Source organism: Sycon ciliatum, chromosome 10 (genome assembly GCF_964019385.1).
Source record: "Sycon ciliatum chromosome 10, ocSycCili1.1, whole genome shotgun sequence".
NCBI classification, from domain to species: Eukaryota; Metazoa; Porifera; class Calcarea; order Leucosolenida; family Sycettidae; genus Sycon; species Sycon ciliatum.
In genome coordinates this window covers 16,797,935-16,811,630 of record NC_088652.1, presented here as the reverse complement: position 1 = coordinate 16,811,630, position 13,696 = coordinate 16,797,935, and the positions used below count along the sequence as shown (strand labels likewise).

The 13,696-nt window shown below is 43.9% G+C and overlaps 1 protein-coding gene across 1 annotated transcript; it reads left to right on the top strand.

Moving 5' to 3' along the window:
* The first annotated feature begins 4,613 nt into the window (after positions 1-4,613).
* Positions 4,614-6,994, top strand: LOC135825662 (uncharacterized). Its single transcript, XM_065338281.1, has 4 exons — positions 4,614-4,746; positions 5,253-5,400; positions 5,767-5,841; positions 6,535-6,994. Exons 2-4 carry the CDS (start codon positions 5,316-5,318, stop codon positions 6,915-6,917), a joined length of 543 nt encoding a protein of 180 aa, XP_065194353.1. The 5' UTR covers positions 4,614-4,746; positions 5,253-5,315; the 3' UTR covers positions 6,918-6,994.
* The last annotated feature ends 6,702 nt before the right edge of the window (positions 6,995-13,696 follow it).

Here is a 13,696-nt window from a genome sequence, read left to right as displayed (position 1 = left end):
GAAACTTCGTTCGAATTTTCGTTTTGCAGAACCTCTCTACTGAACGTTTCTTTAGCAACATAATGGCAACTGAACAGCAACAGAGAAAGTACGATACATGTACTCCACATTCTTACAGGTACTACAACCCGTTTGCAGATCGTAATTCTTGCTTTGGCGGCACGAAACATTTAGAAAAGCGATCCTGTCAGCTTTTCTATTATTGTGTTCACATGGCAGAAAAAACGACACCGCTATGCTACGTAAGTTTCTACGTAAGGTGCTCGGTATTTCACTTAGGCTACGTAAGTCTCTACGTAAGGTGCTCGGTATTAGATCTACCAACGCGTGGTAGCCGTGTGCTGTGCACGTGCACGGCAGACATTGTGTTCAGTGCATGCAGTCCGCGGATCCGTGTTCGGATGTGCATGCGCGAGGAACTTCCTTCTTTGGAACTGCTTCTTGCATGCATGAGCTGTTTCGGATATTTCGTCTCATGGCCTGGCTTATTTCGTTTCGGCGCTGCTGAGACCTCCTTTCGCGGAATATTACTCAATGACAGGTGAGTTGACCAGTTGCCTTTGATTCATTTGCTTGTGTTGACTCTTTCATTCAGGAAAAGTGTGCTGATTTTGGGGCGGAATGCAATAAATAATGGAAAAGTTGACAGGATCTCTTTTCTAAATTTTGCTTTTCTGCTGCCGAGCTGCGAGGCCTCCTTTTACGGAATACTCGATGACAGGTGATCTCTAAGTTGACCGGTTTCCTTCAATTCAGTTGCTTATGTTCACCTTTCATTTACGGAAACGTGTGCTGATTTTATTCGGATTTAGATCCATTTTTATCTCTTTGCCCTTGTCTGCAGTGTGCGAAGAACGCGAGTTCAACTTCTTGACGGTAAGGCTTATGTTAGATGTGTTGTCGAAATACTCATATTCATTGTACATTGGTACGTTACAAGTAAGGCACTGGTCAGTGGCATACTATCGTTGGCAGTTCCCAATCTGGAGGGAAAGGTTCAAGTACCAATTGACCGAGTTTGCAAAATAAATTCGCATATCAGGGGAAATCTCTATTGTGGAGAGGTTCAGTAACTTGTTTGTTTCATACGAAACAAGCCAATGGGTGCAGTCTCGTCTCGTGAAAATCTCGTACTTGTATGATTGGATTTGTTTACTCAAGTCTGGGCTGTTTGATTTGTGAGTACCGCCGAGATTGCACTGCCTCAAATAAAGTTTCGTGCCGCCAAAGCAAGAATTACGATCTGCAATCTGTTTGTAGTACCTGTAAGAATGTGGAGTACATGTATCGTACTTTCTCTGTTGCTGTTTGAGTTGCCGTCATGTTGCTAAAGAAAGGTTCAGTAGAGAGGTTCTGCAAAACGAAAATTCGAACGAAGTTTCGCGACAGTCCTTGCGAAAGTGTGTGCGAATTTTTGCACGAACTTTGCGTTCTGCACATTTTCGTAGTTTGCGCGGGCCAAGTGCACTTACGCCATGACCCGACCTCACGAAATTTCCTACGACAGTTCATTTCGCGTTCCCTGCAAGTTTCGCGTCCAAAGGTGCGAAGTTTCGCACTTCATGATGTAGAGCGAAAGTTTGTACGCATTTTCGTTTTGCAGAATCTCCCTAGTGACTCAATTGTTTCATACGAGACGAGGCAATGAGTTGGTGTGGCTTAGAATCTTTCGCCGTAGAAGAAATCTATTCGTATGTCTATTGGAGATATAATTGTATTCTCCGGTTATAAAATAGGTTAAGCTCACAGAATAAATACCATCGGTCCCTTGGTGTTCGTCCTAAAGAGGTTCGACTGGATATCATTCATACTCACCAAAAGATGTGTAAGATTTTATTATTGTGGAGTGCCTTGTTTATCTCTCAGTACCTCCAACCATAGCCTTGTACCTTTTCTCCTCAGGATCAGTGTAGTTGTTGGAACGAGGTTTTGGACTCAGCAATGTATTCGTTTACATTTTAATACATGTTTATTGTTCCTCCTTTGCTGTGTTGTTTTAGACAATCGTGGACTAACAGTTTGAAGTCATTGAACTACTTCCAAAAGTTGTATCGACATCAACAGGATTACGATTTCAGTTTCAACATGATGCTGGATGACCTTATCACGATAACCCATGACTATAAACCATTATAAACACAGAATCAACAAAAACATTTGCGACACGCACCTGCCGCATGGCTACATTTCTCAAATAAATCTGATTGAGGGTGGAGAAATCTGAAATATCTGAAAGGCAAGACAATTTTATGACAGAGTCATGAAATTCTGCAACAGCAACATGCACAGAATGACCTCCGTATAAAAAAAGTATAACCACCACTGCATGCTCACATGTTTACCCGCAGAAGAACATGCATTATGCTAGTGCCATTTTCTGCAAGAAAAGGCTTGCACATCAATGCGTATAATATGGTATTGATATGATGTGAAGGCCATCATTTACATATTGATATAGGGCATTCCATTGATTGGTGACAGAAAAAACAAAAGAAATTATAGCAATAAAAACTGCTTTATGGCAGTTTTCTAAAAAAAGTTATTGTGTTCTAGTCCATGGACCCCGTCTAAAAAGTAAGAAACTAACGAAATGTGATAGCTGAAAATTAAAATTTCACACAAAACCTCACAATAATCACACACAGAATGAAAAGCTACATGCAGAAGACCTCTTCCCCTCGCGATCCTCTTTCCTATGCATGCATGTTGCCAATTGTTGGTGCAGTACAAGTTTAGTGTTGAAAGCAGGGAGTAGTATTGTACTACTCCCTGGTTGAAAGCAGCATTTCAAGTGTTGTGATTATTGTGAGGTTTTGTGTGAAATTTTAATTTTCAGCTATCACATTTCGTTAGTTTCTTACTTTTTAGACGGGGTCCATGGACTAGAACACAATAACTTTTTTTAGAAAACTGCCATAAAGCAGTTTTTATTGCTATAATTATTTTGGGGCAGTGCAATCTCGGCGGTACTCACAAATCAAACAGCCCAGACTTGAGTAAACAAATCCAATCATACAAGTACGAGATTTTCACGAGACGAGACTGCACCCATTGGCTTGTTTCGTATGAAACAAACAAGTTACTGAACCTCTCCACAATAGAGATTTCCCCTGATATGCGAATTTATTTTGCAAACTCGGTCAATTGGTACTTGAACCTTTCCCTCCAGATTGGGAACTGCCAACGATATTATACCACTGACCAGTGCCTTACTTGTAACGTACCAATGTACAATGAATATGAGTATTTCGACAAGACATCTAACATAAGCCTTACCGTCAAGAAGTTGAACTCGCGTTCTTCGCACACTGTAGACAAGGGCAAAGAGATAAAAATGGATCTAAATCCGAATACTTGAAAGTAAAATCAGCACACGTTTCCGTAAATGAAAGGTGAACATAAGCAAATGAATCGAAGGAAACCGGTCAAGTTAGAGATCACCTGGCATCGAGTATTCCGTAAAAGGAGGCCTCGCAGCTCGGCAGCAGAAAAGCAAAATTTAGCAAAGAGATCCTGTCAACTTTTCCATTATTTATTGCATTCTGCCCCAAAATCAGCACACTTTTCCTGAATGAAAGAGTCAACACAAGCAAATGAATCAAAGGGAATTGGTCAACTCACCTGTCATTGAGTAATATTCCGCGAAAGGAGGTCTCAGCAGCGCCGAAACGAAATAAGCCAGGCCATGAGACGAAATAACCGAAACAGCTCATGCAAGAAGCAGTTCCAAAGAAGGAAGTTCCTCGCGCATGCACATCCGAACACGGATCCGCGGACTGCATGCACTGAACACAATGTCTGCCGTGCACGTGCACAGCACACGGCTACCAAGCGTTGGTAGATCAAATACCGAGCACCTTACGTAGAGACTTACGTAGCCTAAGTGAAATACCGAGCACCTTACGTAGAAACTTACGTAGCATAGCGATGTCGTTTTTTCTGCCATGTGAACACAATAATAGAAAAGCTGACAGGATCGCTTTTCTAAATTGTCTCCGCGCTATTTTTGACCTTTGGAAATGTACTTTGACCTTTGGCTTTCACGCGCTTTCACAGATTCAGCTTCCCGCCCCATCACGTGGTTGAAATCCATGACTCAACCCGGGTCAGACTGTTTACATGAACATTTCGGAACATTTCAACCCGGGTCAAGCGCAATGCGTCATGTAAACGCGCCATTCACTTTGTGCACATGGCGGGTTGAAATCTGACCCGGGTCGAACTCAACCCGGGTTGAAACGCTTCATGTAAACACAGCCTTACAAAAATAACCCCGTGGACTTTTGCATGCATGCTATGGCTGTGTTTACATGAGAAATTTCAACCCGGGTCGAGTTCAGCCCGGGTTGAAAGTCTGTACGACAGACAAAAGAGGTGAGCGTTTACATGAAGACAGTTGACCCGGGTCAAATACTGATATGCCGCCAAAAGTCCACTTCTACAGCCCTGTATGGTCACGTGAGTCCGTTCGCGCGAAATTTGCATCTGCAGTCTGTTCAAACCTGGCGCGAGATACGTGATTTGTGATCCACCCCCGCCTGCATGCACCAGTGCACCACAATGCACCAATGCAGCAAGCGCAGGCATCGGGGACATGCCCGCGCTCTCCGATCATCCGGGCCTGCCCGACGCGTATAAAGGGCTGAAAGGGGGCAGTCTTGTCACAAAGGTCCCGGAAAGCCAATCAAGAGAGCTTCCTTCCATCCTCCATCCATATCCGCCCCTCAAGCGACTACCATTACCCAGGTGAGTTCTCTCCGACCTCAACGATTACCGCTATAGATTCTGTTTCAGAATTTCGGACACAATTTCGAGTTCATTATAAACAGCATATTTTTGCCGGCACAAGCCGCTTCACTAGTATATAAATCAATGATCATTTTCACTGTTAGGAGGGATATCCCCCCGATAGGCTATGCCTTTGGGAAATCCTTTAAATAACAAAATTTAAATATAACACCACTCCAGTGTGTTAGTACATCGTATGTACAAGTACATCAAACGTAGCGTAACAACAGTGACGTCAGTGGTCTAGCTGGTTTTCCCTGTTCTCTTCTGCTTCTCAGTCTGTAGGTATGAAATGTATTATAAATGTTTTTTGGTAATTGACTGTTGTGAATCATGCTTGCATGGTTGACTCCAACGCGTACATGCAAGTAATAATAATAATAATAATAATAATAATAATTGGCTGACTGGCATCTATTGATATGCTTTCTTCTCCCCCCCCCCCCCTTGCGGTCTTCTCTCAGTTTTCTTCGTAACCGTTGACAACACCTACGAGACAAGCCCCAGCGTACACTGGTGCATTCAACATGGCCCGCTTTCTCCTGCTGGCATTGGCCGTGACCATGCTACAAGTATTCGCACCAGCTTTGGGACAGAGCACCCCGGCCCCACGTAAGTGATACCTCGATGTGTTACATTTCTATCACGCCTAGCTAAACCCCACCGACAACTTAAACCTTTCACAGACGTGAATTCCAAGAAGGTGAACTCCGACTGTTCTAGTTTCGTTTCCCCACGATTTGTTTCTCTCTGTATGGTTTCGTCATGAGGCGTTGGCATAATCAGTTTGGCACATGCGAATCTGCTCTAACACCAGGTACTATCTAAACTGCTTACCGGGTATTGTTGCGTTTTTGCTGTGTTTGCACGGCACAACTCATAGCAGCATTTACCTGCACGTGCATCCTACCATCGCGGCTGCTTTATGCAATGACATTATGTGCTTGTGTACATCTACTTCGTATGTGTGTGCTGCAGATGACTGCAGAATCTGTGGGAAAACGGATTACGAGCTCAAGACGATTGTGCATCGCATCCTTAGCAGGCCAGTCGGTAAGTGCAGTTGGTGATCTTGTTCCCTAGGTAACCAATATGGCCACGGGTGTATCTCGGGATTCCGAACGATATCGCATTATTAAACTATGGACGAGTTGTGAAATGCCTTTACCACCCCCAGTATGTGGTGTGCATAAAAAAGATTGCCGCATATCCAATCAAGAATTGTTGACGAAACTATTTTCTATTTCTTACTGGATCCATCCAATATGCGTACCGTATTTTTCGGAGTATAGTGCGCACTTTAGATGTGCTATTTTGTGCCCTAAATCACAGTTGCGCACTATGCTCCGAATATGAAATGCATGTGCTTCAATGAAGATTGAAGTGCGCACCCCCAATGAAGATTGGGGGTGCGCGTAATACAAAGGTGCGCACTATACTCCGAAAAATACGGTACATGTACCCTTCAATATTATTAAATTTCAACACTCTCATGCTTTGTTGCCACGAGGACCCAGATAAAAATTAGCGGATAATGGTGGCAGAGATGCCGGCAGATTTTGGTACAGTGGTTTTCCTGTAGATTTCATGCACGTTTTGTACCGACACGAGGATATGGAATAGGAGCAAAATTCGAGAAATTGGCCGCAACTCGCTTTGTGAAATTCTCGTAATTATTTTCACCGCATTAACCATCAAAGGCTATCACCAACGCTCTCGCCTGTGTTTGCTTTCTTTTTCATCCAGTGTTCACCGGTCGGGTTGTTTCTACTAAAGACAGCAGTAACCTAATCCAGGTCACCAGCATCTGCAAGGGTGGTCTAGTACCAGCATTTAGAGATGCCAGCCGCCGCCTACACCCGACCACCCGCTGCGACAGACTGGATGACACTGGCCTCCAAAAGCAACTGTTTGTGAGCACAGACAACAGTTACAAGTCGAAGACGGCTAAGTGCCTTGCACCGTGTGGACTGAACGTCGCCGTTGGCAAGAAATACATCTTCGGTGGACACTCTGCGGGGGCATTTAATTCTATCATCGTTCTAGATGATACGTCTCTGATCGCTAGATATAACCAATATTCCCGGGCACTCCTGGATGATCTGAGCACAACTCCCATTAACGAGTAATGTGTTCTGGAGCTGATCACTGACTTCACAATGCGCTCTCGCTCTCTCTGCTAGTCCAGGCTATTTGAACGAAATACCCCTCCCCGCCCCCCGTGTCACTAATTTCTGATTAGTGCCTCAGTTGGACGGTCAAAGTCCCTTTTCACATCCTTTCGACTATGTCATGCTATTGTACTTGTCCAAGGTTTTATTACTTTTGTTTTATATTACCCCACTGCTGTCCGTTCTTTGCACCTGACCCATCCCTTCTATTGCTTCTTGTCGTCATGCTTCCTGTTATGCAGTATTTCTGAGAGAAACGAGAAAAAAGAGCTCATACCCGAGTACTCTGCAGTATTATTCAGTGTGTTGATTCTGTCTCTGTCTCTCTCTCTCTGTCTCTCTCTCTGTCTCTCTCTCTCTCTCTGTCTCTGTCTCTCTCTCTGTCTCTCTCTGTCTCTCTCTCTCTCTCTCTCTCTCTGTCTCTCTCTCTCTCTCTCTCTCTGTCTCTCTCTGTCTGTCTCTCTGTCTGTCTCTCTGTCTCTCTGTCTCTCTCTCTCTCTCTCTCTCTCTCTCTCTCTCTCTCTCTCTCTCTCTCTCTCTCAGTATTTTCAAGGTGATCTGGGTATAACTTAAAAACAAGAAACCGATAGGGGTGGTGCTTAGGGTCCAGCGGATAATGCGGGCATTATATTCGGCATTAGGAGACTATCCGAGCATTTAGAGCATTATGGAGCATTAGAAAGGAACTTGGGGCCTCACGCAATCTGCTCTCCAGAAGTTGGATGCCTTCCACCGACGTCAGTTGCGGTCTCTCCTTGGCATCAAAAAAAATAAATAATGTAGTTTAAGGCGCTCACCTCATATCATATCAAGCGAATGGCGATATATAATATTATTATATATCGCCATTCGCTTGATATCGCCATTCGCTTGATATGATATGAGGTGAGCGCCTTAAACTACATTATTTATCCCTTTAATATGAACATGAAGAAAGCGGTTCAGCTTGCTACATATGAAACGAAAGAAAATCTTTTGTTAGAGCTATGTTTTCTGGAGTCGTAAACTTCATATGGCATTCAATTGACCGTAACTTTGGTGTCTCTCAATGGATTTGAGTGAATTTTTCACCACACACTCCTGCCACTATGCTGGCCCTCTGGACATGATTTAAAAGTTCTTGCGCCTCACTGACAGGCTTTCCAGGCCGGAAAAACTCAAACTTCCGGCATAGTGCCACGTTGTGCGAGTCACCCAGGGGCCAAATCAATGCATTTACAATTTTTTCAGATTTTTTTGCCCATTCTGTCCGTGCGCGGGACCCAAACCTAAACTGATAAGTCCACAAGCAGCCATGGGTGGTGGGATAGGGCCCTTCACGTGGCCCTGGAATCTGTCACAACGGCAGGAGTGGTCGTTCTCTCACAGACTCCCACAGACCCAAGTCAATTTTTGATATTTTTTAGGTTTAGGGCGTGCTACGAGGTCGTACCTTTGATACAACATCCAGTGCTGGGACGTCTACAGCAAGCCATTTCCACAGCGCTGCAAACCGAATCCAGGATACACTCAAAAATGGGCAGAGACTACCACTCACGTTCCACTACTGCCTAGTACTGAATCCTACCTGACTTCTTGACATGACTCAAACTTGCCAAAGTCACTCAATCAACGTCAACTACAATAATCAAGCCACATATCTGCAACGTCACGAGGGTGCTGGCAAAGGTCCTGCCGCCGTGCAGCCCCAATACGTGGCTAATGAACGTGATTTTTGGACTTGGAGCAAAATTCTGCACACCTTCGCGTCTTTCCATGATACGACAAGTTGCGCACGGTCTGCTCAGATTCAAATATATAGCCACGTTACGCATATCCGTAAAACGTCTCGACAGGTTATAGGAGCGCTGAGGAGAAATCGGAAGTGTCTCTCTCTCTCTGCAGTCGAAGCGAATGGCCTACACGTCCATGCCATGGTAGAGTCCAGGATCCGCTATGGATGCTCAGCTTTCTTTAGCTCTCTCTCCAAGGCTAACGAGGAGAGACTTCAACGCCTATGCAACCTGCGAGCCGTGTACAACCTGACCTCCCGTACCCGTATGACTCCCGTGTATGCGGAACACAACCTGCTTCGTGTACACCAGCTCTTGCGTGAGACAGTGTGCTCGCTGGTCTACTGGTGCTTGGAACAGTCTTCCACCTGATGCGAGAAACATCACGTCCCCCCTCCAGTTCAAGGGTGTGTTGCACGCATATTGTCTTACTGTAGCGTGACAGCAACCCCCCTCCCCAGTCTTGAGTACTAGTATGTAGTAATCCTGATGCTCTGATACATGCCGAGACTAGCTGTATGCTCAGTCTCCGGCTAGCTGTATGCTCAGTCTCCGGCTAGCTGTATGCTCAGTCTATACATTCTTGATCTTATCTTCTTCTTTTTTCAAACTCGGATGGTGATTGGTGACGCAATATAGTTATGATGAAGAAAGGAAGAGGACAAAATGTTACGAGTTATGACGAACTGTCCACCTACGTAACCATATCTTATATCATTTACATGTATTATCCCAGTTCTGCAAGCTTACAATCATATGCTCAAGCGCAGAGCTCTGCCCTAGACTATGTCTTTTTCTCTTTCTTTGCTCACCTATTGCTCATCACTTCTTTTACAGATTTGGTATTATGGAAAGTTTGGAAACCCCCTCGATAGGCGAAAGCCTTTGGGGAATCCTTTTAAGTGTAATAATTGTTTATTGTTTAAAAACAATCAACAATATTACACTGACGGTATCCCAACTCCTTATTTTACCAGATTTTGTATGCCTCGATCTATTTCCTTAGCCTATCCTCGATTAACTGCTCCCTCTACATAAAGTTGTCATTTCATTCTTCTTGCAGGAGATCCCCTCGACAGGCTCAAAGCCTTTGGGAAATCCTTTTAAAAATATAATAAAATACAAAATACAATACAAATTATACAGTCAGCGAGTGCGGCAAAATGGCACATGGCACAAATGGCACAAAACTGACAAGGAGTACTGAGACATTCGGAGACCTGGCACGTACATGTAGCTCCAAGACTCCTCCAAGGCGCAAACCAACAACCTTTCAACTTGGAAGGCTCAGGTTCGGAAAGGTCCAAGAGGGGAAGGAAAGCGCAACGAAGAAGAGCACGAGCTACGCATCACGGCAAGAGTATATAACGGGGGGTTATATACTCTTGATCACGGCAACAAAGAATGCCGAAAGTTACTGGATGATGACGAAACTAGTAAGACTATTGGACAGACCGGCCTTACTACAACTCTACGACGCAAAGCAACAAACCACCCAACTTGGGAGTAGGCCCCAGCGGCAGATGCTAGCTTAATGTTGCCAAGATGCTTTTTGGGATGCTACCTGACAACTCAGAAAGATGCTAGTTTGGATGCTAGACAACACGAATTATGCTACCTATTAATCATCTGTCATTGGTAATGGTGAAACATTTGGGTGAAACATTTGGGTTGAAAACGGTGTTCCGTGCTATTTATGAATTCTCACAAAGCAGGTATGTAAAAAGAGTTTTTAAAGGTGCGATGTTGGCATCATGTTGCTATGGAAATATTTGCAATACAAACAAGCAAATACCAAGAAGTACCAATGGCAATGTGGGTCTTGGTCACAACTAGGTAATGCAAACAAATTGAATGTAGTGCATGCAATTATCAATGTGGTAGTTAGGCCTTGACAGATTATGCTAGCATAATTTTTCGCATAATTCCTACCGAAATCGAATAATCGCATAATTCGAGGCAAATTGCATACGAATCGCATAAAATTGGAATAATCCGCCTGTTAGCTGTACATGTTCTACAAGTACAAGTACAAGTAGATGCACCAGGAAGTCATAGGTTTACGACTCCCTTGATAACATGTCCAGTCCACTACAATCAGTGACGGTCGTAGCTAGGTCGGACGGTGCGTTGACCCTCATTAAACTTTTACTACCACAGTACAACGCCCTCTACAAAAAAAGTTCCCCTGTTATTTTGCACAGAACCATTATACATTAGCAGCATATGTTAGCATAATGCGGCATAATAGAGGGACAACTTCTCCCAGTTGTCAATTATTAGGCGACCACTACCAGAACGGGTGCTTTCATTGACCGCCGTCCTGAACTTCTTCCTCAAAGCCCGCACCTTGAACAAAGAAGCATCCATGCAAACACAAACAGACACATACAATCCTGGGGATTAACGTTTATGTGCATGCTTGTGAGTATGTACCATTACTTTTTTAGGACAAGAAAGTAAAGTATACATGTAGATTGACATTCTTTGGGTATAAATTTCATGTACATCTACATGTAAATGTCTCAGTCTTTATCACCAAATGCACTATGATACGAACTTAGAAGTTGCGACTTCGGCGACTTCATGCACTATGATATTCATTTAATTTAAGCTTATATAACACACTAAATGTATGCTGAAGCTGTATGAAGACATTCACCTCACCTTTTCCTTAATCCTACTGTATCCATGGGATATTTGCCTGCCCTCGATCTCACGTTGAGTAATCAGGCGTTGGTGGACGGCATCATCTTGGGTGTTTTCCTCATCCACTGTGATAGCCTTGGGTGGCCCAAAATCCTCCACATTGACGCCATCCATCATAGCTAACCTACGGCGTACCACGTTATACATTTCTACCAGGTCGGCTTCCATGTCTTTTCCGATGTAGTCCATTTCCAACTGGAAACAACAAGAAATGATCAAGAAAATGACCATGCAAACCTCAGTGGCACGCATCCCGCTTACCACAAAATGAAACAAATTAATTATCCTTATCATTGAAAAAATGCATCATATTATGCTTAAAAATTTTTTAATGATAAGGAGAAAATGCTATGAGTTAGGTCTAAAGGCCGATTCACAATACAACTTCTTGCGACGCGACATGCGACTTGCGACACCTGCGACGAGCTGCGGCAGCGACGCACGGTTCACAATCTTTTTCATGTTTGCGACATCCTTGTGCACAAGTAGTACTATGCACGTGCACTGTATGTGCACCCAGTGTTGAAACTGTACTACAATTGAGTGTGTCGCATGTCGCAAAAGTTGAACTTTCTTCAACTTCTGCGACAGGTAGCTTGGGACAGCTTTTCAGCAGTTTTTCAGTTACATGTACGTACACTTGTACATGTAGTTCCAAGAACTGATATACCACGTAGTTACCCATATTCCCTCATAACAGCATGCATGTATGCAATGGATGTGAATTGTGAATAGTGGTTGATGCTTACATTGCCTATATCTGGCTGTAGTAAGTACATTGTACACGTATAATAATAACATGTACGCATTGCCACCTTGTTCATCAACTTTAGCCTTTGACGTAGGCGGATAATGCGGGCAGAAAAAATTGGCAGAATCCGGTACTTTTTATGGTAAGTTTCATGCATGTTTGGTATGTGGATAAAAAAAATTGAGCAGAATGGAGCAGAATTCGAGGAATTGTCCGCCATAAGGATTGTATGGTTCTGCCAATTTCACTGCTTTTCGAGCAGAATCTGCCACCTTTTCGAGCATTATCCGCCAAGGTCTACTTTGTCGTACAACTTTGCGGTATAATGCCGGCAGATAAGCGGCAGAATTATATACTTTTCGGGTATGTTTAATGCATGATTGGTATGTGGACAAAGAGGAGCAGAATTCAGGCAAATGACTGGCGTAAGCTTGGCATAGTTCTACTAATCGCATTGCTTTTCAAATGAAATGACAACTTTTCGATTAATGTCCTCTAAGGTCTAAGGTCTAGTCTCCTTAAAAAGAATAACAGGGATAACATTCATGATTCATACCTTGTGGTCGTGCAAAACCATCACGAGCTTGTCCTGCAGCTCGTCCGTCCACTTGAACCATTTGGTACATGCAGATGCAGATGCGGAATTCTTCCGCTTCCCACTACTGGCACTACAGTAGAGTCGCGCGCCCAAGAACGTTGTTTCCAAGGGGTTAGCCTGGGACGTTCTTATTTTTCAGCAATCTGGCTGCGTTCTTGTAGCACGTTCTTAGAAACAATCCGTACTGGATCATAATAATGTATCCCACAAGCTTCCAGAAAACCAACACCGCCGTTCTTAGCTTTAGGCTGTGGCGTTCTTAGAATTTCAGGCTGGACGTTCTTGGGCTCCACGTTCTTCAGCGCGCGACTCTACTGTAGTGACATTGATAGGAGGGGGCGAAATAGGCGAAATAGGGATGCTAGCACTACACTGCTCGTCATCATCGGACAGTTGAGGGACGTTGGTCATATTGATAGAAGAGCAACCGTAATCTGGTATTATGATGAAACGTTGAAAAAACCCCAAAACTTCCACATGTGGGACGTTGCTCTTTGCTCTTTGCTACCTTTGCTTTTTTTTAATTAATCTTTTCTTCATCCGCCATCGATGCATCGCCATCGCCATCGCCATTACACTACAAATTGTCTCCGCGCTATTTTTGACCTTTGGAAATGTACTTTGACCTTTGGCTTTCACGCGCTTTCACAGATTCAGCTTCCCGCCCCATCACGTGGTTGAAATCCATGACTCAACCCGGGTCAGACTGTTTACATGAACATTTCGGAACATTTCAACCCGGGTCAAGCGCAATGCGTCATGTAAACGCGCCATTCACTTTGTGCACATGGCGGGTTGAAATCTGACCCGGGTCGAACTCAACCCGGGTTGAAACGCTTCATGTAAACACAGCCTTAGAGTTCATAACCCCGTGGACTTTTGCATGCATGCTATGGCTGTGTTTACA

Coding starts and splice junctions, on each gene's coding strand:
- LOC135825662 (XM_065338281.1), top strand. CDS start 5,316: ATGGCCCGCTTTCTCCTGCTGGCATTGGCCGTGACCATGCTACAAGTA. Junction 5,401..5,766: donor ACAGAGCACCCCGGCCCCAC/GTAAGTGATACC, acceptor TGTGTGCTGCAG/ATGACTGCAGAATCTGTGGG. Junction 5,842..6,534: donor CATCCTTAGCAGGCCAGTCG/GTAAGTGCAGTT, acceptor TTTTTCATCCAG/TGTTCACCGGTCGGGTTGTT.